The 22962-nt window shown below is 45.6% G+C and overlaps 1 protein-coding gene across 5 annotated transcripts in view; it reads left to right on the top strand.

The window, feature by feature from the left end:
* Window positions 1–5283: 5283 nt before the first annotated feature.
* Window positions 5284–22962, top strand: part of Znf746 (zinc finger protein 746) — a 22452-nt gene continuing 4773 nt past the window's right edge. Inside the window, exons 1-4 of one of the 5 annotated variants that reach the window (XM_085683575.2) lie at window positions 5284–5568; window positions 8198–8497; window positions 8628–8709; window positions 9452–9583. In XM_085683575.2, the coding sequence (XP_085539701.2) occupies window positions 5545–5568; window positions 8198–8497; window positions 8628–8709; window positions 9452–9583 (538 nt within the window). In that variant the 5' untranslated portion in view covers window positions 5284–5544. The remainder of the gene's footprint in view (window positions 5569–8197; window positions 8498–8627; window positions 8710–9451; window positions 9584–22962) is intronic. The other 4 variants (XM_085683571.2, XM_085683574.2, XM_085683570.2 and 1 more) reach the window with 4 other exon arrangements.

Here is a 22962-nt window from a genome sequence, read left to right as displayed (position 1 = left end):
CCAAACAATCCTTTAAAACTCAAACAAGTGTGGAGTTTTATAAAGGAGACTACAAGATTTACGTGGATTGTTACAGTGTGACAAGTCGATACTTCTGGCCCTGAGGAACATGTGGCAACTTTTAAAGTATTTTATATTTATTTATCTTATTTTAAGTGTATAGGTGTTTTGTCTGCATGCATGTGTATGCACCACTTGTGTGTCTGATGCCCAAGGAAGTCAATATAGGGTGTCAGATCCCCTGGAACTGGAGTTACAGATGGTTGGGAGCCACCATGTGTGTGCTGGGAGTCAAACCTGGGTCCTCTCCAATAGAACAAGTGCTCTTAACCACTGATTCATCCCTCCAGCTCCCAAATGCTCATTTTTTTTTAGTGCACTGGTGTAGGATGTTTGTGAGGTACACAGTCACAGACATCCCAGCCCAGGTCCCCAGATCCGTGTAGTTTGGATAGTGAATGTGTACTAAAATCCATGAAGTTCAAGGCTTGGCCCCCAGTGTGGTGTTAATGGAGATGGTGGAACCTTCAAGTGGGAACCAACTGGAAATCTTAAGTTCAGAGGGCATTGTGAACCCCAACTTCCTCCTTACTCTGACTTGCTGGCCATGAGGTGAGTGGAATTCGCTCCTCTGTGTACTTCCACTTAACTAAATTAGAGAGTCTTCCCAGTCCTGGAGGGAAACTCGAAAACCATGAGCCATATGACTGGAGAGGTGACTTAGCTGTTAAGATCTGACATCCTCTTCTAGTGTGTGCGTGTGTGTGTGTGTGTGCGTGTGTGTGCGTGTGCACAGGGGTGTGTTCATGCACACATGCACTGATAAATATATTTACACAAATGTGAGCACACATACCTAAATAATAAAATCAATTAGGTCAAAATAAGCTTTTCATTGTTCGTTTTGTATCAGGTATTCAGCTACAGCGACAGACAGCTGTCTAGTCACTTATTTCCTCCATTGTTCAAGCTTTAATCACACTGGCCTTCTCTCCTTTTTCTAAAATTTATCTGTCTGCTTCAGGTTTTTCCCAGGCTGACACCAACTCCCACCATTATTGCCACCCTCAGGTCAGAAACTCTCTACTAAAATTCTGCCTATCCTACAAGATCAGTTCAAATTTTACCTTCTCTGTCAAGTCTTACCATTTTGAAGAAAAGAAAATGATGAAAAATATTTTTAATTTTTATCTTACATGTGTGGGTGTTTTGTCTGTGCTCTATGTGTCTGCTGTGGAGGTGAGAAGGGGGTGTTCGGTCCTTCCCTACTGGAGCTACAGGTGGTTGTGAGCTGTTGCTTGGGTGCTGGGAACTGAACCCAGGTCCTCTGCAACGAGTGCTCTGAACCCCTGAATCATCTCTCCAACTCCAAGATGTATTTAGACACATACATCTCTTGCATACTTTCTTAGCAGTTGGCTAGTCTTGGGATGCAAAGAAAAGCAAGCTGTGGTTCTTCCGTCACTTAGGAACGTCCATCCTCAACAGGCCAGAGCAAACAGTGGGATGCAAATTGGAAGAGGTCTGTGGAGTTAAAGCGTTCTCATGCCCACAGATCCCTTTGAAAGAAAGTAATTCAAGGTAATTCTCTCTATATAACCTCAGTGACAATCTGTGCCAAGTACCTGACAGTGCCGTTCTGGCCTCCTACCTATTGAGGGCCTTGGTTCAATGCTGCCCTGCATTGGATGGCAAGAACTAACCAACTAGATCCCTCCCCCAGAATTCCTTTGGGGGACTCACAGGTGATCTCTTAAACCCAGGCAACGCCCTATCAGGATGCTTGTGTCCTCAAGGATGGAGAGCTCTTTCACCAAGGAAGCGGTGGGAGGAAACAGCAGGAGTCCTGAGGCTAACTCCATGTCCACAGGCAGCAGCAAGGCCCTTTCTCTCTGAGCAGTGGCTTCAGGCAGAATGAAATGGGCTGACCTGCCAGGAATGGTGGTGTACCAGGCCTATAGTCCTAGCACTTGGAAGGCTGAGGAAGGAAGATCATAAGTCAGAGTAGACTGGACTTATATTGGGTATTGGGGCCGGGTAGGAGGCCTGTGAGACTATAAGCAAATAATCATGTAGAGGGACTAGCAACTGGTTGTTAGTTGCTGCTCTTCTCCTGCTCCTTCTCCCCTCCTCCTCCTCCTCTTCTTCTTCATCTTATTCTTCTCTTCTTCAGCTACTTCTTCTTTTCCTCTCCTCCTCTTCTTTTTTTTTCTTCTTTTGTTCCCCTTTTTTTGTTTTTTGAGACAAGGTTTATCTGTGTAACAGAGTCCTAGCTATCCTGGAACTCACTCTGCAGACCAGGTTGGCCTCAAACTCACGGAGATCCACTTGCCTCTTCCTCCTGAGTGCTGAGATTAGAGGCAATCACCTCCACCACAGCTCCTTAAACAGCAGGTATGGACTCTATACAAAGCTGTGAGACTGAGCATGAGGCTCGTGAAACGCAATGGGGGCCTGAAACATTTGGCAGCAGTGAAAGGTCTCTGAAGGCATGAAGACAAAAACTTAATTTAGAATCAAATGTGTAGCCCAGCATGGTGGTTTATGCCTGCAATCCCACCACCCTGGCAGAGACAGAGGCAGGAGGATCTCCACTATAAATTCAAGGTCAGTTGTCTGGATAGGGAGGTTCCAAGACAGCCTGGGTTTTGTGTCAAGACCTTGTGCCTCAAGATAAGCAAGCAATCAATAAATAAACAAAACACAAAACGAATTCTTGGTGCATCTAGCATCACCTGCCTGTGTTGCACTGAACAACCTCACTGAAAACTGGGTTCTGACCTGAACCCAGGCACTTTGTGCTGCACCCTCCGTCACAGCACACAACACCAACAAACACTGACTGGGACGCCTGGGCTCAGACTCAGAACTGCTGTGTTATAAACTGCATTGCTTTCCCAGTCGTACGCTTATATAGAGACATAATGGTTTACAGAAAATTAAGACAAGATTGTCCTACCATCTTTATCAGTATGTAAGTTTCGTACTGTATTATAGCACGACTTTGGACTATTGTATATGTGAATGTTGGAAATGTAAAACTGCTGTGTGAAACACTGACATGAATTTCATTTTTTAAAAAAAATCCAAAGAAATTTTGGATTGAGATTAGGGTAGAATTTCCAACAATTTCTGAAATGGTTCAAAACAAAACTGCCATTCTGTACTACGTACTTACGCAAAGTGCAGTTCTCCGTATTAAAAATTATGAAATCAAAATATTCAATCACTCTCAGCAGATGTTCCCCATCCAGGATTATCAAATGTTCAGCCAAGATTTATTTTTTTTTTCTTTTTGGTTTTTTGAGACGGGGTTTTATGTCCTGGAACTCACTCTGTAGACCAGGCTGGCGTCAAACTCAGAGATCTGCCTGCCTCTGCCTCCAAAATGCTGGGATTAAAGGCTAAAGGCATGTGCTACCACCACCACCCAGCTCTGGCTCCAAGATTTAATTCTTAGCATAAAAATAAATAGGCATATCTATCACATTAGTACGCAACTTGATTTTCCCTGTAAATAATTGGTAAGGTTATACATATGCCAAAGAGTCATTCTAGAATAAATCTATGCTTACTATGAGAAAATGTTTGATTTGGAGACTCATTTATATATACATAAGGTCATAAAAAATTTTCTCAGCAATCTGAAGCATAAAAACTCTAAGAACTGAGATTGGAGAGATGGCTCAGTGGTTAAGAAGCTGGCTGTTTTCGTAAAGTACCTGGGTTGGATTTCCAGCACCCACATGGCAGCTCACAAGCATCTGTAGATCTAGTTCCAAGGGATCTAATGCCCTCTTCTGTGCACAAGTGGTACACAAGCATCCGTGCAGGCAAAACACTCAAACACATTAAACAAAAATGTTTTTAATTTTAAATCTCTAAGAAGGTCTGAACTAAGGCACAGTGGAAGGCTTAAGGGAATGCTGGGCTTCAGCTGGGTCCAGTATTAAAGCAAGTTAGTATCTCCTAGGTGCTGACTCGTCTCTTCTCACACCCCTACAGGCCACGCCTGCTGAGGAGAGAATGGGAGGGAGTGTTAAGGTCTCAGTCAGTGTCTCAGGGTTACTATTGCTGTGATGAAACACCATGACCAAAGCAACTTGGGAAGGAAGGGGGTTTATGTGGCCTACACTTCCACATCATTATTCATCAAAGGACATGTGACCTCCCTCCCACACCCACACGTGAGTACACATATTTACATACAGACACATGTATACATAATCAAAAATAAAAGTATATCATAAATAACCATAGCAACAGCAAAAAGATCTCAGCCACTAGCTAGCCCAGGTCTTACAAGTTCCTACTTGGGGGTTGGCACAGAAGGCAATTCTCAAAGGCAATACCTCTTTGTTGCCACACGGGGGCTCCACACCAGGCTTCTGGAGGAATTTTACATTTTAATTTTTTTCTTCTTTCCCTTGTTATTACAAAACAAATACATGAATTGAAAAGGTTAGGAAATGCCCCCCAAACAGTCTGTGGTCTCTCTATTAACATAAAACTATTGACACTGCGTTAATGTATATGCTTCCAAATCTGCCTAAACTTCGCAAGACATAAAATTTTATATGAATATTTATATGACCATTAGCTGAACATGAATAATACACAGGATAACATACATCCTAATATACACACATTTTAATCTCTCTCTATATATACATATATATATATATATATAATCAATATCTTTCAGTGAATACCTAATGTCCAGGTATATCATGGGAGGGGATCGGATCTCTGGAAGCTGGACTTACAGATGGTTGTGAGTTGTCATGTGGATGCTAGAAACCAAAACCCCGCCCTCTACAAGAACAAGTGCTTTTAGCTGCAATCCCTCCAGCTCCACTCAAAACATTTTTAAACGACGGCGTTTTATTCCACGTTTGTCATTTAAATGTTTATTATAATACACATATTATAGAAAATCCTACACGAATGCCTCCTGTGACTTATCAAGCCTTTTTTCCGTTGTTGGAAGTAGTCATTCCATTTCAAGGCAAAGATAGTTGTGCTACAACTGGCCAGTTGCAGATGCGACCGAGCCAGGGGTACGCACTGCCCGCCGAGTTTTATCCAGCCAAACCAAGATGCCACTGCTGTCTGTCCCTCCCGCCCCAACACTTGCGCCGCAGGACCGCAAGGGGCGGGGCGATGAGCGGGGGCGGGGCTGGAGGCCGGAGTGAGGCGGGGCCTCGCGAGGAGGGCGGGGCCGGGGGCGGCGGCGGGCGGGTGCTGGAGCTGCCGTTCGCCGCTCGAGCTGCAGGTGGAGCTGTGCCGCCGCGCTGCCTCCAGGAAGCCTCACGGGCCTTCGTCGGCCTGGCCGCGGCGCCGGCTCCCAGGATGCAGTGTGGAGTGGCCGGGCGCTGACGGTGGCGGTGCGGCTGCGGGCAGAGCGGCGGGAGGCCGGCCTGCGAGGAGCGCGGCGGGGAAGGCAGCGTTGCTGCCGGCGGAGAGGACCCGGCGGCCGGGCCTGCGTGGGGCCGCGCGCCGCGGCGTCGACTTCCTCCGCGCCGGGCAGGACAGCGCAGGGCCATGGCCGAGGCGGCCGCGGCTCCGGTAAGGGCGGCCCGCGCGCTTGGCCCGCGCGGCCTCGGGCCCCGGAAGGCCGGGGCCCAGCACACAGTGCCGCAGGCCCCAGGAGGACTTCCGGGCCAGACCGGGCCTGCGGGTCCTAGGGCTGCGGCGAGCGGCCGCGAGGTCCGCCGGGGCCTACCGGACCGGGTGGAGCCGGGCGCCGGGAACGGCCGTCCGCGCTCCAGAGGCCGACCCGCGCCAAGTTCCCGGTCTGCGCGTCCCCGGGCCGGGCTCCTTCCTCAGCGCCGGGCCGGTACTTCCCTCCCCCAGCTCCCCCAGCGGCCTGGTGGCACCTGGGAGGTGTCCGACGTCGATTCCGCATACACTGAGCACCCACTGTGTGCCCGGCCCTCCCCGGGCGGCGCGCGAGGGCTGCTCCCATTTGTCCAGCCAGGCTGGCGCTGTGCTCAGCCCGGTTTAGGCATGATTTCTGTCCGCACTACAAACCTGTGGGGTAGTTACTATTATAGTTATTATTTTGTACAAAAGAGAAGCTGGAGGCCCAGCGAAGTTAACTTGCCGAGAATCTCGGAGAGAAAGTGTGGGAAGACAGTGCTTACAGTTCAGTGACTGTGATAAGGAAAGCAGACAGGTACAGGAGTAGCCATATGGTCAAACAGAAAGAGCTTGTAGCAACCTGGTGGAAACGAAGTTCGAATAAGCAGGTGCTTAGCAGACCCTGTTCCTCCTACCTGGCCAGGTAATCTATGCTTCTGTGAGCTGAGTTAACTAGGGCTTCGGCCGAGAGAGGCAATGCACAGAGACAGGACAGTACAGGACCCGTCCCCAGAGAGATGGTTTTGGTTATGAGCTGCAGAGTTGGAAGGGGCTGGAAGGCCTGGACTTCGTCATGTGGGTGGGGAGCAGTGGAAGGCTTTGGCGTCCCTGCCTGTTCTGCAGTTGGTTGTTCCACCTTCCCTTTGAGTGAGCAAGATGCTAGGCTTAAGCAGAGCACAAGCCACATAGTTCAAAGGTCCATGGACCCCACAAAAATAGTTCAAACAACAACAACCACAAAAAACTCGACCCATTGTTCAGATGTTGAACAAGAATACCATCACTGAGGGAGATGTTTGTGCAGATGCCCTTTTGTGTAACACAGAGGTTGCAGCAGAGGGAATGGTGGCAAAGTACAAGGATACATCTGAAATAGACTCTGGGAAGAAGAGGCCAGGGGTATCCTCCCACATCAGATTTTCCCTTACAACAGTTCTGCCCATCAGAATCGATCTTCTGAGACCCACTGAAAGTCCTCAGTCAGAGCTAACGTGCCTCCTGTACAGCCTGAGAAACTCTGGAGCACCATGCAGACCAGCTTTTCTGCCTCTGGTCAAGCCCCCTTGGTCTCATTTTCTGATGTGTCTTTCCACATTCTGGTTCCCGGTGACTCAGATGAGTCCACACTAGTTCCTAGATGTCACTTTTATTTTACAAGTAGTCATCCACCTTTTCTTGTTAAAGAGTATCCTTCTGGAATGTAAGGAACATCTGTCTTCAGGCACTGACCAGAAGAGGCACCCATGCAGGTATCTCCAATCAGTCCTGGGGGTTGCACCTTGGATGTACATGGAGGAGCTCTTCCCGTGCCCCACCCAAAATGTGTTCTTCATCTCCAGTGGGCAGTCACTAAAGCCTCTGTGCCGTTCCCAATGGCAGGGATGTATCAGTCTTGTGATTGTTGTTGCATGTGTAATAGTCTACCTTCCCCACCAGATTAAGTATGTCCCTGATCTCAGGACAGCTCGTGTCTGAGACTGATTCGTACCTTGCAGGAATTTCAGTCCAACTCTTAATGCCAGGCATTAACAGTCACTTCAGGACTTGGGGTGGTAAAGGCAAGGAGGAGCAAGGGTTCAGCACCATCCAAGCAGGTTCTAGGTCAGCCTGGACTATGTGAGACTTCATCACATAAACAAATACTCATCTCTTTGATTGGTTAAAGTTGGCAGTAATTTTAGCTCATGGGGAAGGGGCAGTTAGGAAGGGATCAAATCAGGTTGTCCTGGAGGAAAGGGGGTTGGCCATTGAGCTTATCTGTCTGTAAGAGGGGACATGAGATGCTCTTCTAAAAAGCACTTGAGCAACCCTTGTTTGTGCCTCTCAGTTGAAGCAGCTGGAGTTTTTGCTGGGTCATCATCAGGCAGTTCCTGTGTGATTGTGACAGAAGTGCAGGCTGGGCCCTAGTCAATCTGCAGTTTATCGTTTCTCCACTAAAACGCCCCGGCAATGCTAAGTCACTGTTTATTTTGCAAAATCGCACTGTGTGTTTACCATGTGTTTAGCGCTGTACTGTGGAAAGAAACAATGTCCACCAGGAGAGATGTTCAGTGTAGGGACATACAGGAGCTGACTGAATAGGGTGGAAAGGGCCAAGGTAGAAATCTGCACAGTGTGCTGTGGGGTCCTGAGCAAGGCACCTTCCAGCCTCAGGCCAGATCTTTAAACCCAAAGAGGTTGTCACTAAGGCAAGATCTGGTGCATGACATAGGATGTTCCTACTGTTCCTACTTCCAGCATACTTGGGCTCTCCACTCCCAGCTTGGCTCCCCCATGCGTGGGATAGAAGGATCACAATGTGAAAAATAATGCTGGTTTCTCCTCTTTCTTGAAGATTTCTCCATGGACAATGGCAGCTACAATTCAGGCCATGGAGAGGAAGATTGAATCACAGGCCGCTCGACTGCTTTCTCTAGAAGGCCGAACTGGGATGGCAGAGAAGAAGCTGGCTGACTGTGAGAAGACAGCTGTGGAGTTCAGCAACCAGCTGGAGGGCAAGTGGGCCGTGCTGGGGACCCTGCTGCAGGAGTACGGGCTGCTGCAGCGGCGGCTGGAGAACGTGGAGAATCTGTTGCGCAACCGGAACTTCTGGATTCTGAGACTTCCCCCTGGCAGCAAGGGCGAGGTCCCCAAGGTAGCTTTTGGGGGCCCTGGGATGGGGAGCCCAAGGGTCCATGCCTGCAAGGATGTGGGTGAGTGAGTGTGAATTGTGGTTTCGGGTTCCTGTGACCTTTGATGATGTGGCTGTGTATTTTTCTGAGCAGGAGTGGGGCAAGCTGGAGGACTGGCAGAAGGAGCTCTACAAGCATGTGATGAGGGGCAACTATGAGACGCTGGTGTCCCTGGGTAAGGCCTGACACATGCCTCTGTAAGGTGGGATGTGTGAGTCCCCAGACCTCTTTGTGATACAGTTTTCAGTGTTGTCTATATAGATCCCTAGATACTGTGAACAAGGAGACTCCTCCCGTGTTGTGGGGTGAAGAGTCGGGTACTCCCTTCTGTTTGGAGTAGCAGACCTAGGAAAGCGATAGCCTCTGTCCTCACCAGGCCCAAAGTGTGGACATCTCTGCTTTTGCCGAGACTAGAGTGCAGGTGTGCCACAGCTCTCCAGTGTTTTTAATCCACTCTACTTTAGCGAAGGGATTGTTCTTTCACCCTCAATTGGGTGACTTTTATGTGACACTCCACAGGGTGCCCCAGAGCCCTGTAACTCCAGCCCCCTCCTCTTGGCCTTACTTTCTAATCAGGAGTGTTTGGTGGACCGTGAGTGAGTGCACTCACAGTATGTTCTGCTTTGCAGGCATGCTGCTGCTTAGTGTGGCTCTGTATCCCACACTGCTAGATCTGTGGACAGATGACTCTTGGGGTGGGGTCTTTCATGTGCATTGTTCAGTATGCAGTAGCACTCTCCCAGTCCCTAGAGTTGACACAAGCTCGTCCCTAGACGTTGCAGCAGAATGCCTACCATTGAGAACTGCTGTTTGATACCAGTCAAGACATTTAGTTTCTAGGCTATTAGTGATTTTACAGCAGCCTGTCACCATTTCTGATGAGAATGTGGCCAAATTAACCCTCTGTCTTTCCTCAGACTATGCCATCTCCAAACCCGAGGTCCTCTCCCAGATTGAACAAGGCAAGGAGCCATGCACTTGGCGTCGCACCGGCCCCAAGGTCCCGGAAGTTCCTGTGGACCCAAGTCCAGGTGAAGGGTTGGGAAAAGGTCAGGGACACACCAGGTGACCAAATGAACATAGAAAAATAAAGGTCGGGGGCTAGAGAGATGGCTCAGTGGTTAAGAGCATTGCCTGCTCTTCCAAAGGTCCAGAGTTCAATTCCCAGCAACCACATGGTGGCTCACAACCATCTGTCATGATGTCTGGTGCACTCTTCTGGCCTGCAGGCACACAAGCAGACAGAATACTGTATACATAATAAATAAATAAATCTTTAAAAAAAAAAAGAAAAAGAAAGGTCTAGGGTTGGTACTACTCTTCTTTTCAGAAAGACAGGGTGTTTCAAATGTAAATCCTTCATGGTTGAGTCATAACTGACTTACTCAGCCATGGTGTAGAAACTAGTAGTTTGTATCCTGACATAGATAGCACAGCCAGACGCAGGGTCACAGGGTCAGGGAGGAGAGGCAGTGAGGAGCGCGAGCTGCTCAGGGAGACACCCAGTTCTAAACACTGGAAGTCTCCAAACCCAGTGTGACTAGGGTCGGGGTTTATTTCAGGTGCCTTGGGTACCGAACACAGTGTCTCACATTTCTCTGAAGAATAGGGATGCCGGGTTCCTACATGGAAGACCTTGCTGAGTCATTTGCAAGAGACATTGACTCTGCTAAGCCTCTGCCTCCCTTTCCTGCCCTTCGCCTGTCCTGCCACTTGGGTTTGTCATTTTTGACACTGTGTCACTCAGATCTTCCCGTGGTTAATTCCTGTGTAGTTAATTGTGTTGAGTTTTGTTGGTACCAAGGACGGTGGGTCAGCTGGATGGTGGAAAGGTGTCTACTGAGTTCGCTGCCTGTGGGGGACAGATGTCACCTTGACTTCCAAGCCAAGGGTGAAAGGTTCCTGGTGTCTGCTTTTATTTCTTAGTGTTTGTAACATGTGGTACTTTCCCTGGTGAGAACCAGTAGGGTCCAAGAAACAGCCAGTTGGTGGCCCTCAGTCTCCACTGCCCATTGGAATTTGTCGCAGGAGTCGCATGCTGCCTGTCTTCCCTCCTCAGTCCTGGCATCTGGGTCCCTGCCCTCCTCTCATTCTTGATTGAGTCAGGGCATGCCCTTGTCAGGCCTCATCTCTTCTCTTCACACGCTAATATCTCCATGGTACTTCTCAGGACCCAGCATGGGCCCAGTGTATTCCCCGTGCCCCTTTGACGCTGGGCTTCCAGGAGGCAGGTGTCCTTGCTGAGCTCTCCTCTGGACACTGCCCTGAGAGCTCTGCGCTCCTCTTCAGCCTCACTACTTGTGAAGATTGCTAGAGCCATGTAGCGGTCCTGCCACTCTTGATGTTTGCTTCATCCCTTCCACTGTCCCCATCCCTGGTGTGTGTTCCACAGCCACTTCCTGCTTCTAGTTCTTCCGGTCCTTAGAGCCTCAAGTCCAACAGGCCCTCGATCTGTAGGACCTTCAGAGCCTCCTCACTCTCTCCTCATCCTCCTCTCCTGTGGTCATCACTAATTGCCCCCTTCATACACTCTCTCACTTTCCCTCTGATTATTCTGTCTACTTGGCAAAACCGTAATCTCAGAGAAATCATCTGCCTGCTCTGCACCTGCATCTGGTATTCCTGACCAGCATTTAGTGGGGCTTTTTATCTGCCAGTAGTCACCAGCATTATCTCAGTTGCCTCACTAGCTCAGGCTGGCAAATTATGGCTCAGAGACCAAACCTAGCCCTATTTATAGAGACCTCACAACCAACAATTTCAGTTTAGTATTAAAAGATCATTTTTAATTTTAAAAATCTACTCTTACAGGGAAGGGCTAAAGAGGTGGATCAGTGGTTAAGAGTACATGTTGCTTTTGTAAAGGACCCAGGTTCTTTTCCCAGCACCTACATGGTGTTTCACAACCATCTGTAATACCATTCTAAGGAATCTGATACCTTTTGCATCAAGCACACATGTGGTGCATGTACATACATATAGACTGAACATTCACATACATGAGATAAAATAAATCTAAAATCTATCCATATATGGATATATCATATATATCATAGGTATAATATATATTAGTGGTTTTTTGTTTTAAGAAAAAAATTCTCATGGCCCTCTGACTCCTGGTGCCCTGCTGTTCTGTGCCTGCTGCTCTGCTTACCTGACCACTCTGTGATCTTTGGATGTTTTTTGATATCCTTTCTGCCTGGCCCAAGACTCTGCCTTATGCCACCTTCACAAGGGCAGCAGACATCCCCGCCCTTGATCCCACTCCTCTCCCAGAACTGCCCCATCTCTCTGGCCTCCAGTCAGGCTTCAGAGGGAGCATATACATTTCCAAGCCATCCCTTTTAATCTGGGTGCCTCTTCCACTAATCCTGACCATCTCAGTCTCCAGTGAACTGCTAGTGCCAAAATGCTGGCCTTCCTCATGGTGTCTGGAGTGTTTGCCCCATAACTCACTGTCTTAATCCATTCTCTGTTATTACTGAATACCATAGACTGGGTCATTATAGAGTCCCCCACAGTCCTAGCCTGGAGGCTGGAGAGTTAAGGTCAAAGGGCCATACCTGGTGAGACCCTTCTTGATGAAAGCAACAAGGATATCCCATTGTGGGACAGCAAATCCTCCTTCCCCTTGTTACAGAGCCACTCAGGCTATTTTGGGGAATCCCACACTCCTGACCTTATCTAATCCTGATTGCCTCCAAAGGCTCCGCCTCTAATACCATTAACAAGAATCAAGAGACTAAGTTTCCAGCACAGGGATTCCAGGGACCCACCCAACCATAGCACTGCTTCCTGAAGTCATGTCTTTGGAGACACAGGACAACTCCATCTCCTGTGGTTCCTGCCCCACCCCTGATGTCCTTCCTTTGCTGTTTCCTGTGGCCTTGGGACCTTTCTGAAATGGTATCCCCCTCATCCTCACAGTCCCTTCCTCATGACAGCTTAGGTCTCAGCACCTATGTTTAGGTGTGTGCCCCTAGCCTTGACGTCTGCCTGAATTTCCCACTGCCTACGCTGTGTCTCCACTTGGATGGCGCATAGATAGCCATGGCAAGTGTATCCAAGGCAAGCTAGTAGCCTCTCTGTGAAACCCATTCTTCCCTCGTTCTCCTTGGCTTCTCCATCCATCCATCTGTAAACCAAAAACCCAAGTTCTCTGGCCCTCTGTTTACAACACACATCCACTTTCTCTCTCCTTAGCCCTCCCACTCAGTTATCTAGACTGATTCCAAGCCTCAGTCTCTTGCTGAGAGATTGACATCATTGGTCCTGCCTTTAGCCCCTACAGTCTGCTTGGACCCAGCAGAGAGCCCCGTAAAATGCACGTTCTAACTTTTCCATCCAGTCTCCACAGCCAGCCGTCCTCCCATCTTCCTGTCTTTCTGCTCTCATCCCACCGTCCTCTAAGCTTCTGGGTCCCAATCCCTGAATGCTGTACTTCTTCAGAGCCACTACAGGAAGGCCTTTGAGTGGGACTTTCCTCAGAGTTCCCCATCTAATATTCTAGTCTCTCTTTGTTCCAGGTGTTGTGTATTTGTCTATTCTTTATATGCATGTCCTCCCTCCCATTTATAAATCTATAAATATAGACAATAAAAAGTATGTGTTTTTTGTTCATGGAATCATTCCATACTCAGAATATTTCATAACAGAGTAGGAATTCAGGAAGTGATTTTGAGTGTATGCTCAGTCCATCCTTTAAGATATGTCTATGGTTTGGTATTTGGAATGTGTCTCTGGTATCGTTAGCTGCCTTTGCAGACTCAGTCAGTCTCTGTTACTGGATTTTTCTTTTCTTTTCTTTTATTACTCTTTTCATCTTTTGGGGTCTGCCACCTAGCTCCCATATAAGTTACACAGAAACTTTTTTTTCTTATAAATGCCTTAGCCTCCCTTTTTCTAGCCAACTTTTTTTTTTTAACTTAAATTATCCCGTCTACCTTTTGCCTCTGGGCTTTTTCCTTTTCTTACTTCTGTATACCTTACTTTCACTCTTACTCCATGACTGGCTGTGTGGCTGGCCCTCTAGTCCTCTTTTCCTTGTTCTCTTGCTCCTTGATCTCTCTTGCTTCCCTATCCCTCTCTTTATCCTGTTTATTCTCTCTGCTGCCAGCCCCACCTATCCTTTCTCCTGCCTTGCTATTGCCCATTCAGCTCTTTAATAGACCAATAGGGTATTTTAGACAGACACAGTAACACTGCTTCATAGAGTTAAACAAACGCAACATAAAAGAATGCAGCACATCTTTGCATCCTTAAAGCAGATGTTCCACAGCATAAACAACTGTAACACATCTTAAAATAATATTCCACAAGCCCACTCTTCATGCAGTTACTACTTGCCCTTGTGTTTTAGAAAGCCAACATAAATGTCGTTTTATCTTCACGCTGTATTTCACATTTGTCTGTACTAACGCATTAGGGTGTTGCTGCTGTGGAAGACAGTGCTGCTGCTTTAGTTCAGGCCTTCCAGCCACAGCCTCAGTACTTGTGTTAGAGGCGGGGCCTATTGCACCTGGACCAGGCTTTTCAGCAGGTGCTTGATATTTGAAAAACAGCTATAGCTGGGTGTGACACATCCCTGTAATCTCAGCATTTGAAAGAAGAAGACTCTTGATCAGCTAGGAGTACATTAGTGAAGGCTCTCAAACAAGATAAAAGAAAAATCTAGACATCTTAATGTATGCCAGTGTTTTGAAGGCTGAGACAGATAGATTGCAATGAGTCCCAGGCCACCCAGGGCTACATAGTAAGACCCTATAGCAATAAAACAGCAACAACAAAAGAAGAAAGAAACTGTTGCAGTGTATTTTCCAGTAATGTCTATTTTTTTCACTGCCAAAAGCAGCATGGTAGTGGCATCCTTGAGCACATCTTTGTATCAACACGTAAATGTTTCTTTGGAGCAGACTAAGGTGCTTCCCTGTGTCAGTCTTGGTCACCGCTTGCAGTACCACTGCCCTCCCCAGAATCAACAGAAGCCTCTTCCATCAGCATTATGAAATGTGTTTCTGACATCTTTTCACAATTAGCATTTGACAGTGAGGCAGGTGTGAAATTGTATCTCAGTTTAATTTCTCTTTCTCCAACAGAATATCACAGCACACAGAGGAAAAGAGTCTGTTCACCTCAGGGCAGACAGAAAGCAAAGCAAAGATGTTATCTTAATTTTTTCTTCCTTAAAAGATTTATTTTATGTATGTGAATGTCTTGTCTGCATTTATGTATGTACACCATGTATGTGCAGCTCCTACAGAGGCCAGAAGAGGGCATCATATTCCCTCTAGAACTAGAGTTATGGACTGTTGTGAGCCGCCATGTGAATGCTGGGAACTGAACCTGGGTTCCAGGCAAGAACAACAAATGCTCTTAGCAGCTGAGCCATCTCTGCAATCCCTTTGAATATTTTTAAATTACACTTTAAATTTAGGGGTATGGGTGTGCATGTACACTTGCACATGCCATGGTACACATGGAAGTCAGAGGCCAGCTTGTAGGTTCTCTTAGACCATGTGGACCCTGGGGAGCAAACTCAGGAGCTACACATTGAGCCATCTCACCAGCCCATGTATTTTCCAAATACATTTTTTAAGGTTTTTAATCCATCTAGAATTAATATTTATATAGGCTGCAAAGGAGAATTTTAAATTTTTCCATGGGTACAGTGGCACATGTCTCTAACCAACTGGAAGTGTAGGCAGGAAAATCAGAAACTTTTTTTTTTTTTTTTTTGGTTTTTTGAAACAGGGTTTCTCTGTGTATCTTTGGCTATCCTGGAATTCACTCTGTAGACCGGGCTGGCCTCAGACTCACAGAGATCCTCCTGCCTCTGCCTCCAAAGTGATGGGATTAAAGGCATGTGCCACCACTCCCAGCCAAAAATGGGAAACTCAGAATCACCCTTGACTACTGAGAAAGTTGGAGGGTTGGCTAACAGGCCCTGCCCAAAATACTTGCCACCAAGCCTAGTGACCTGGGTTTAATCCTTAGGACCCACATAGTAAGAGAGAACCACTCCTAAAAGTTTCCCTCTGACCTCTACACATATGGGCACTGGCACTCACACACACATATGCAATAATAATAAATGTTTAAAAACTAATTGGAGACCAGCTTAAAATACATGAGACCCTGACTCAAAGCATACATTAATTAGTAAATACTCCTGTCCCAGCTGGTTTGTAATATCACCTCCAGCTTGAACTAGTTTCTGCATACCCACAAGGCTGTTGGAGGGCTCTTTGTTCTCTCTGTTGCTCTATCTGTTTCTACCAACACCACATTGTTAAGCTCCTCCAAACCTTAACTCATGGATCAAACCTGCCCTGCTTGCTCTTTGAACTGTTCTGCTGTTGTTGGATCTTTGTTCTTTGATATGCATTTTGGAATCTTTATGTTCTCAAGAAAAATCTTCTTGGGAGCATGGGTGAATTGTATTCGCTTGCTTTATAACTTAACTTCTGGAGAATTGCCATCATTACAACTCTGAGCTTTTCTGTCTACAGGAAGACTCATTTATTGACAGTTTCTTAGGTGGTTGAATAAGGTTTCACAGTCTTGTTCTGGTAGTTGTTTCTCTAAAAGATAGGGTTTTCTTTTAAACTTAATTTTGTGTTTTATATAGTTGTAACAGGGATACTTGTGATATGCTTTGACTTCATTAGGTTAAAAAAAATGCCGCTCTTATTAGGTATGATGAGTCATCTGTTCAGACATCTTTGGTTCTTTAAACCTTTACAGAAAAGTCATAGTGGTGCTAGGGATAAAGCCCAGGGACCTATACAACATTGTTTTTCTGCTCTAACAATAAGATATTGTGGAATAGACACCTTTGCTGCTAATGTTTCTAGAGTTTCCACCTACACTGTCATTTTATCACGTGGTTTGTTTTGTTTTCAGCACTAAAGATCAAACTCAGGGCCTTGTTCATGGCAGGCTAGCATTCTATCACTGAGCTATATCCCAGCCTCCTTTTAAGTTTATTCTTGATTTTTCACTTGACATGGCGTCACCCTGTGCTACCCAGACTTGCCTTGCACTTGAAATCCTGCCTTGCCTGCTGAGCACTGGGACTGTTACCTGGGAGATTTCTTGGGTGCTTATCTTAAAGGAAAGAATTCATCAGAGTGGCTCAGTTTAAGCTATGATTTACTTAGCACAGTTAAGCAAAGTCATAGTGTGTTCCATATAGCTGGGGAATAAGCTGACCCAAGGGTGGGTAGCTGAAAAAGATCTTGCACTTGTTATTTTTGTAAGAAGTGTTATGAATATTTATGAGGTGCATAGCCTATTTGTGTGGTAAGGTAACCTTTTCCCTCCAAAATCATGGTACACTGGAGCACATTTCTAGGGCATTTCTTCCCCTGCTCTTTTTTAGAAACCCACTAAAGAGATCAAAAATCACAATATCGATGATATTTTGAAACCTGGGTCCTGGGAGGGTACATATCCTTTGTTAGTTCACATGTGTGGCAACTGGGAAAGTGCCCCCTCCTTCTAGTGGAAATAACCTAACTGCAGTTTAAGAATGTTCAGCCACAGAATGGCATTTTGAACATAGACCCAGCTACCAAGATAACGGATTCCATTTCCTTGGTTACCTCACATCTGAAGCCTGCTTACTGAGACTCAGGATTACAGGTGTGTGTCATCATATCTGGCTTGGAATTTTCTTTAAAGTGTCTTCTAAAGGGGGCTGGAGAGATGGCTCAGCGGTTAAGATCACTGGCAGCTCTTCCAGAGGACTTGGGTTCAATTCCCAGCACCCACATGGCAGCTCACAAATGCTTGTAACTCCAGTTTCAAGGGATCCAACACTGTCATATTAGGCAAAACTCCAATACACGTGAAATAAGAAAAAAAAAATCTTCTCAAGGGCCAGGCATGGTGGTGCACACCTTTAATTTGGGAGGCAGAGGCAGATAGATCTCTGATGTACATAACAAGAGTCAAGTGAATCTCTGGTCTGCATAGCAAGTTCCAAGCCAGCCTAGAAACCAAGACCACATAGTGAGACCCTGTCTCAAAAAAACAAAGTATCTAGCTGGGTGGTGGTGTACATCTTTAATCCCAGCACTTATAAGGCAAGGGCAGATGGATCTCTTGTTAGTTCAAAGCCTGCCTGGTCTACAGAGTGAGTCTAGGGCAGCCAGGACTGTAACGTCCATACTACTAAGTGTACTATGGTCCTGTAGCGCCTGTCCTACATGTACTACAATACGACGCCTGTAGCTTACTGCCTGCACTATGGAAAGGTTGGCAAGCTGTGCAAGGGCCTGGAGATTGAAACACACACAGACACACAGAGACAGAAAGACGGGTCATCCTTGAAACAAGAATGCCAACTTTATTGTGTTCCAGGGTAGCTTATATAGTGTCTTCCCTGACCAGTGGCCACGCCCTAGGTCTCGGGATCTTTCAGCTGCAAGCACAGGAAAACAAGCTGTTTACTCTGGCAGGCAAAGGGTCATAGAAAATCCAAGGTCTGGGTTTCCACAGTCCTCGACATAGGACTACACAGTGAAACCCTGTTGTTAAGACCACTCTTTCTGCTCTTCCGGAAGACCCAAGTTCTGTTCCCCAGCATCCGTGTCAGGCTGCTTAAATTATTTTAGACTATTCTATTTAATCAGCAATTTATTATATAGTTTTAAATAAAATACAGTTTTATGGCATAGCCGTGTATACCTATAATCATGACATTCAGAAGGTAAGACTATCAGAAATTTGAGACTGTCTCAAAAAACAAAGGCTGAGGATGTAACTCGGTGATAGAGTTCTTGCCTAATATGCAGGGTCCTAGGTGCTGCCTTCAGCACCATGCACACATGCATACACCCATTTCCTTCTACTTGTATCTAGCCAAAAGTTGTGGGTGGTTTTGGGCAGTTGTGTGGAAATCCAGCATAGAGACTTGTGCACCTGGTCACCAAGCACTTTATCTCATCTCCAGCCAGAAGTGTTGATTGTGGACAAGTATTATCATCAAACATAGAGGGTTTCTTTTGGTTTGTTTGTTGTTGTTTGTTTGGTTTGTTTTGTTTGGGGTTTTTTTTTGAGACAGGGTTTCTCTGTGTAGTCCCAGCTGTCCTGAAACTAGCTCTTATAGACCAGGCTGACCTCAAACTCACGGAGATCTGCCTCCCGAGAGCTGGGATTAAAGGCATGCACCACCACCACTCGACCTCCTTTTATTTTTTAATAGTGTGATTTTTCTGCATCATACATAATATGAAAAATACCCAGGAACAGGATGGTGAAGTATCTAGAATGCAGTGAACAACTTGGATGCCAAACACCTAGCATGAGAATTGAGCGCCACTAGAACCTTCCAGAGTCTGAGTCCCTCCCAAGTCCCAGCCCTTCCCTTTTTATTAACAACCAGAAATCAGGCACTGAGCAAATCATTCCCTACCTTTCTTTATATTGTTATTTTCTGTGTGTATTACCAAAAACCATTGTTTGTTTTGGCCTAGTTTTAGAGTTTTTATGAATGATGCCATGGTGCAGATTTTCTACTTGAGCTTGCTTTTCTCTTTGGACATTTGTGCTTGAGCCCTCTATGTTGATAGAAAACCAATAACTTGTTCATGTCCATGATTTCTCTTTCAAAGTTTTTAATTAACACATTGCATTCACTTCTTTTATTGTTGGGGAGTATTTGCATTTTGTCTATGTTTTGGGTTATCTGGGGTTAGTTGTGAGTTTTGGTTTGGTTTGGTTGTTTTGCTATAAGGACATGCTGTTGTGAAAATTCTTAGGCATTTGCAAAGGTTTCTCAATTATAGACTGGAAATGATGCCCGTACTGTCAAAGTGATCCTGGAGTGGGGTTATCAGCAGGCCCTGGGCTCCTGCCTCATTCAAAAGGTGTTTTTATTTCTGACCATCATGTGGGAGTGAAGTGGCTTTGAGCGCATGTGAGATGGAGCACTGTGTGCTGTGTTCGTGGGCCAGTCTTCTACTTGTTTGCTTAGTTGTTTTCCGTATTTATTTGTAGTTCTTTACAAGTATGGATATGAATCTTCGTATGTGTACTGATACTTTCTCAAGTTGAAGTGGTTTTTTGATTGTCTTGTGTGCTGGAGCTGGAACTCCAGGCCGTGTATGCAGTAGACAGTCCTCTTCTGCTGAACAGTGTGCTCCGTGCTGGATTTTAAAACCCAGATGCTTCTCAGGCCACTTTACTTAGATTTGATAGTCTTTCCCTGTACGCATGAGTCTTTTGTGTCTCCAGCAATTAAGAAATATTTCCCAGTTTCCAGATCGTAACGTCTTGTATTTCTTACTGAAGGTTTCAAGCTTTGCTTCACACATTCAAGTCCTTAGCCCGGCAGGATTAGGCTTAGGCTGTTTGCTGAGCAGCAGAAAAGACCTTGGTACTTTCTTACTAGCACCTTGTTTTTTTCCTGTACCAGTATGAGGAAACTTTCACTGCCTAATCAAGTACCATGAAAATTACAAGTGGGGTTTTGAAATTGCAAAGTATTGACGCTTTTCACTCTCATAGAGTCACGTTACACTTGATGACCTGCAGTCCTTAAGATATCTCACTAAGTTTTCATAACTTAATGCTCAGAAGGTCTTATACTTTTCCTTTATATTCCTATGATCCATGTGTGCTTTGGTTTTTTTGTTGCTGTTGTTGTTTTAATTGCTGTGCTTAATGGTACCTTGTTTTAACTAGCAGTTTCTCTTTATTGCTGATTTATGGGGACTGGAGGCAGGAAACACCCCTCCCGTCTAGCAGGCGCTCTGTGGAGATGCTGTTTTCAGTCCTCTGCCCTTCATGCAGCCAGCTCTGATAGTGTGAAGCAGCACATCACACTGGAGAGGTGAGGATCGGGAGCTAGAATAGTGTAGTCCCTGCACCGGCTACCTCCTGAGACAAGTGTTTTCATCTTCTCTGCTAGGAACAGACTCCGGCCCAGCCCAGGTTAACTTCTGATACTAGGGTCTTTGTAAAAATGTTTTGTCCACAGACGAACGTGAAAGTCTGAATTATCATCATAAAAATAGCTTAACCTCACCGCTTTCCTCCTTTGTTTCTTGTGTTAAGATCCATGACAGGAGAAAAATAGCAATTGTTTGGCTCCTCAGAACACTAGTAATATATTAAAAAGGTAGTTGTGAGGCCAGGTGTGGTGACGCACAACTTTAGCCCAGCTCTGGGAGACAGGCAGGTGGATTTCTCTTGAGTTCAAGGCCAGCCTGCTCTACAGAGTGAGCTCCAGAACAGTTAGGTATACAGGTCTACACAGAGAAACCCTGTTTCAAAAAAACAAAAAAGAAGGAAAGAAAGAGTAGTTGCCTCTCATTTGTTGACATTTCTAGAAATCTTGCTGAAATTCTTATTAATATTAAATAACTTTTCTAATAATTGTCTAATTCCAAATTTTCTGAGAAATTAATTACATCATTAATTAATAAAGATGTATTGGTTTTTGTTGTCAAATCTGTAATGACTTCAGTAGAAAATAGACACCCTAGTGTGATATAGATGTAATAGTGGGTACCCTAGTGATGTACGTGATAATGGACACCCTAGTGATTCATGATTTTAAAGAGACTGCTTTGAACTTTCCACATTGAAAATGCCACTAAACAAGTCCTACAGTTCCAGGAGGCTAGGGGTTTCCAATATCCAACAGGAGGGACTACAGACTTTTATAGAATGGATTTGTTGTTGACTTTGGCGTCTATCGAGATGATACTTGTTTGTTTGCTCCTGTAGTGTACTAATACAGTAAATTACGTTATTTCCTAAAGTTGAGCCAACCTTGTGGTCCTGGAATAAGACTTACTGCATCATGGCCATTTGTGTACATTGTAGATTTGTTATGTCGCGTGCTCGTCAGTTAGACTGTAATTTACCTTTTGTAGACCGCCTCCTCCTGCTTTTAGTATTAAAGATATAAGCCATTATGTGGTCTCCATTGTTATTTGCTCAGTTTGCTTGATGTTGGAATGATCTACTCTGGGTGTTCAGAAGACACCATTGAAGCCACATGGGTCTCAAATTTTTTTGCTGGAGGCTTTAGACAGATTTAGTGTATTTTAGTTATAAGATTATTTAAGTATTCTGTTCCTTTTGGGGTATTTTGGCACACTGTTCATTTAGAATACCATTCACAGTGTGTTCCTTACCATGCTAACCTAAGCTGCAGCGTGCTCAGTCAGGGTGTTCTCTCCTTTCTCCTCATACTTTTACTAGAGAGGAACTGGCTTAATATTCTTTTCAGCAAACTAATCTTATGTTCTCTGCATTGTTTTCCCATATTCTAATTTACTGATTCCACTCTCATGTCTTTCCTCCTCTCTCAAACTGGCAATTAAACCTAGGGCTTCACATATGCTAGGCCAGTACTCTCTACCGCTGTTTTTGTTTATTCCCCACTTTTTGAGGCAGGGTCTCAGAACATGGCCCAGGTTACCAGAAATAATGTGCTTACGATCCTCTCCCACTGCCTACCAAGAAGCCGGGACCAGAGGCCTGAGCACAGGGCAGCTTCCTTTTGCTCTTTAAAGGCTTTTGTTTTGAGGCCAGCCTGGTCTACACAGTGAATTCCAGGACAGCTGCTGCTACATAGAGAGACCCTGCGTTAGTGTTTAGGCATTTGTACTGACCTGCCTTTAGGGTCCTGACAGGATACGTCCTCAGCTGCAGCCACTAAGGGCACCTCCTGTGCGCATTTGCTATCTTCCCTTTTAAAAGATCGACCTTGCCCACCCCCATCTCTCTCTTCTCTTTTCCTTTCTCTTCTGCCACTCTTGTCCCTGCCCCTCTCTCTGCCCACTTTTCTGTCCCTTCTCTTTCCTCTTCCAATAAACTTCCTATGTGAGCTTTTTGTTACATAGCGTGCCTTCTCTTTGCGGCATTTTTTGAATTACCCTGTCTCAAATAAATAAATAAATAAATAAATAAATAAATAAAGGCTTTTGTTGTCGGCATTGCTTCATTTGTGATACTTTGCATTACCTGATAGCCCATTAATTTTCATTTTGTCTTTTCTGCTATAAATGTGCAAAAGTATGTGTGTGTAGGGGTTGGTGAGCACCTGCCGGCTCAAGGAGCCATCAGTCCAGTCCCCAGCACTGCGTAAAAAAAGGATGGTACATTCAGGTAATCCCAGGACTTGGGAGGTAGCGGCAGATGGATCAGAAGTGTAAGATCGGACTGGAGAGATGGCTCAGCGGTTAACAGCACTGTGGTTGCTCTTCCAGAGGACCTGAGTTCAATTCCTAGCAATGACACGGCAGCTCACAACCATCTGTAATGAGATCTGGTGCCCCTTCCTGGCCCGCAGGTGTACGTGCATGTTCCTCACTCTGTCCTCTAAATGAATTGCTTTCCTTTTCCTCTGGACTCTTTCTTTTAAGCTCATGCAGGATAAGATAGAGTTGAGAGGTTAAGCATTCCTTATTAC

This window comes from Myodes glareolus, chromosome 25 (genome assembly GCF_982192425.1).
Source record: "Myodes glareolus chromosome 25, mMyoGla1.1, whole genome shotgun sequence".
NCBI classification, from domain to species: Eukaryota; Metazoa; Chordata; class Mammalia; order Rodentia; family Cricetidae; genus Myodes; species Myodes glareolus.
Note: the sequence above shows the minus strand (reverse complement) of the source record. Positions and strands in the feature narration are given on the sequence as shown.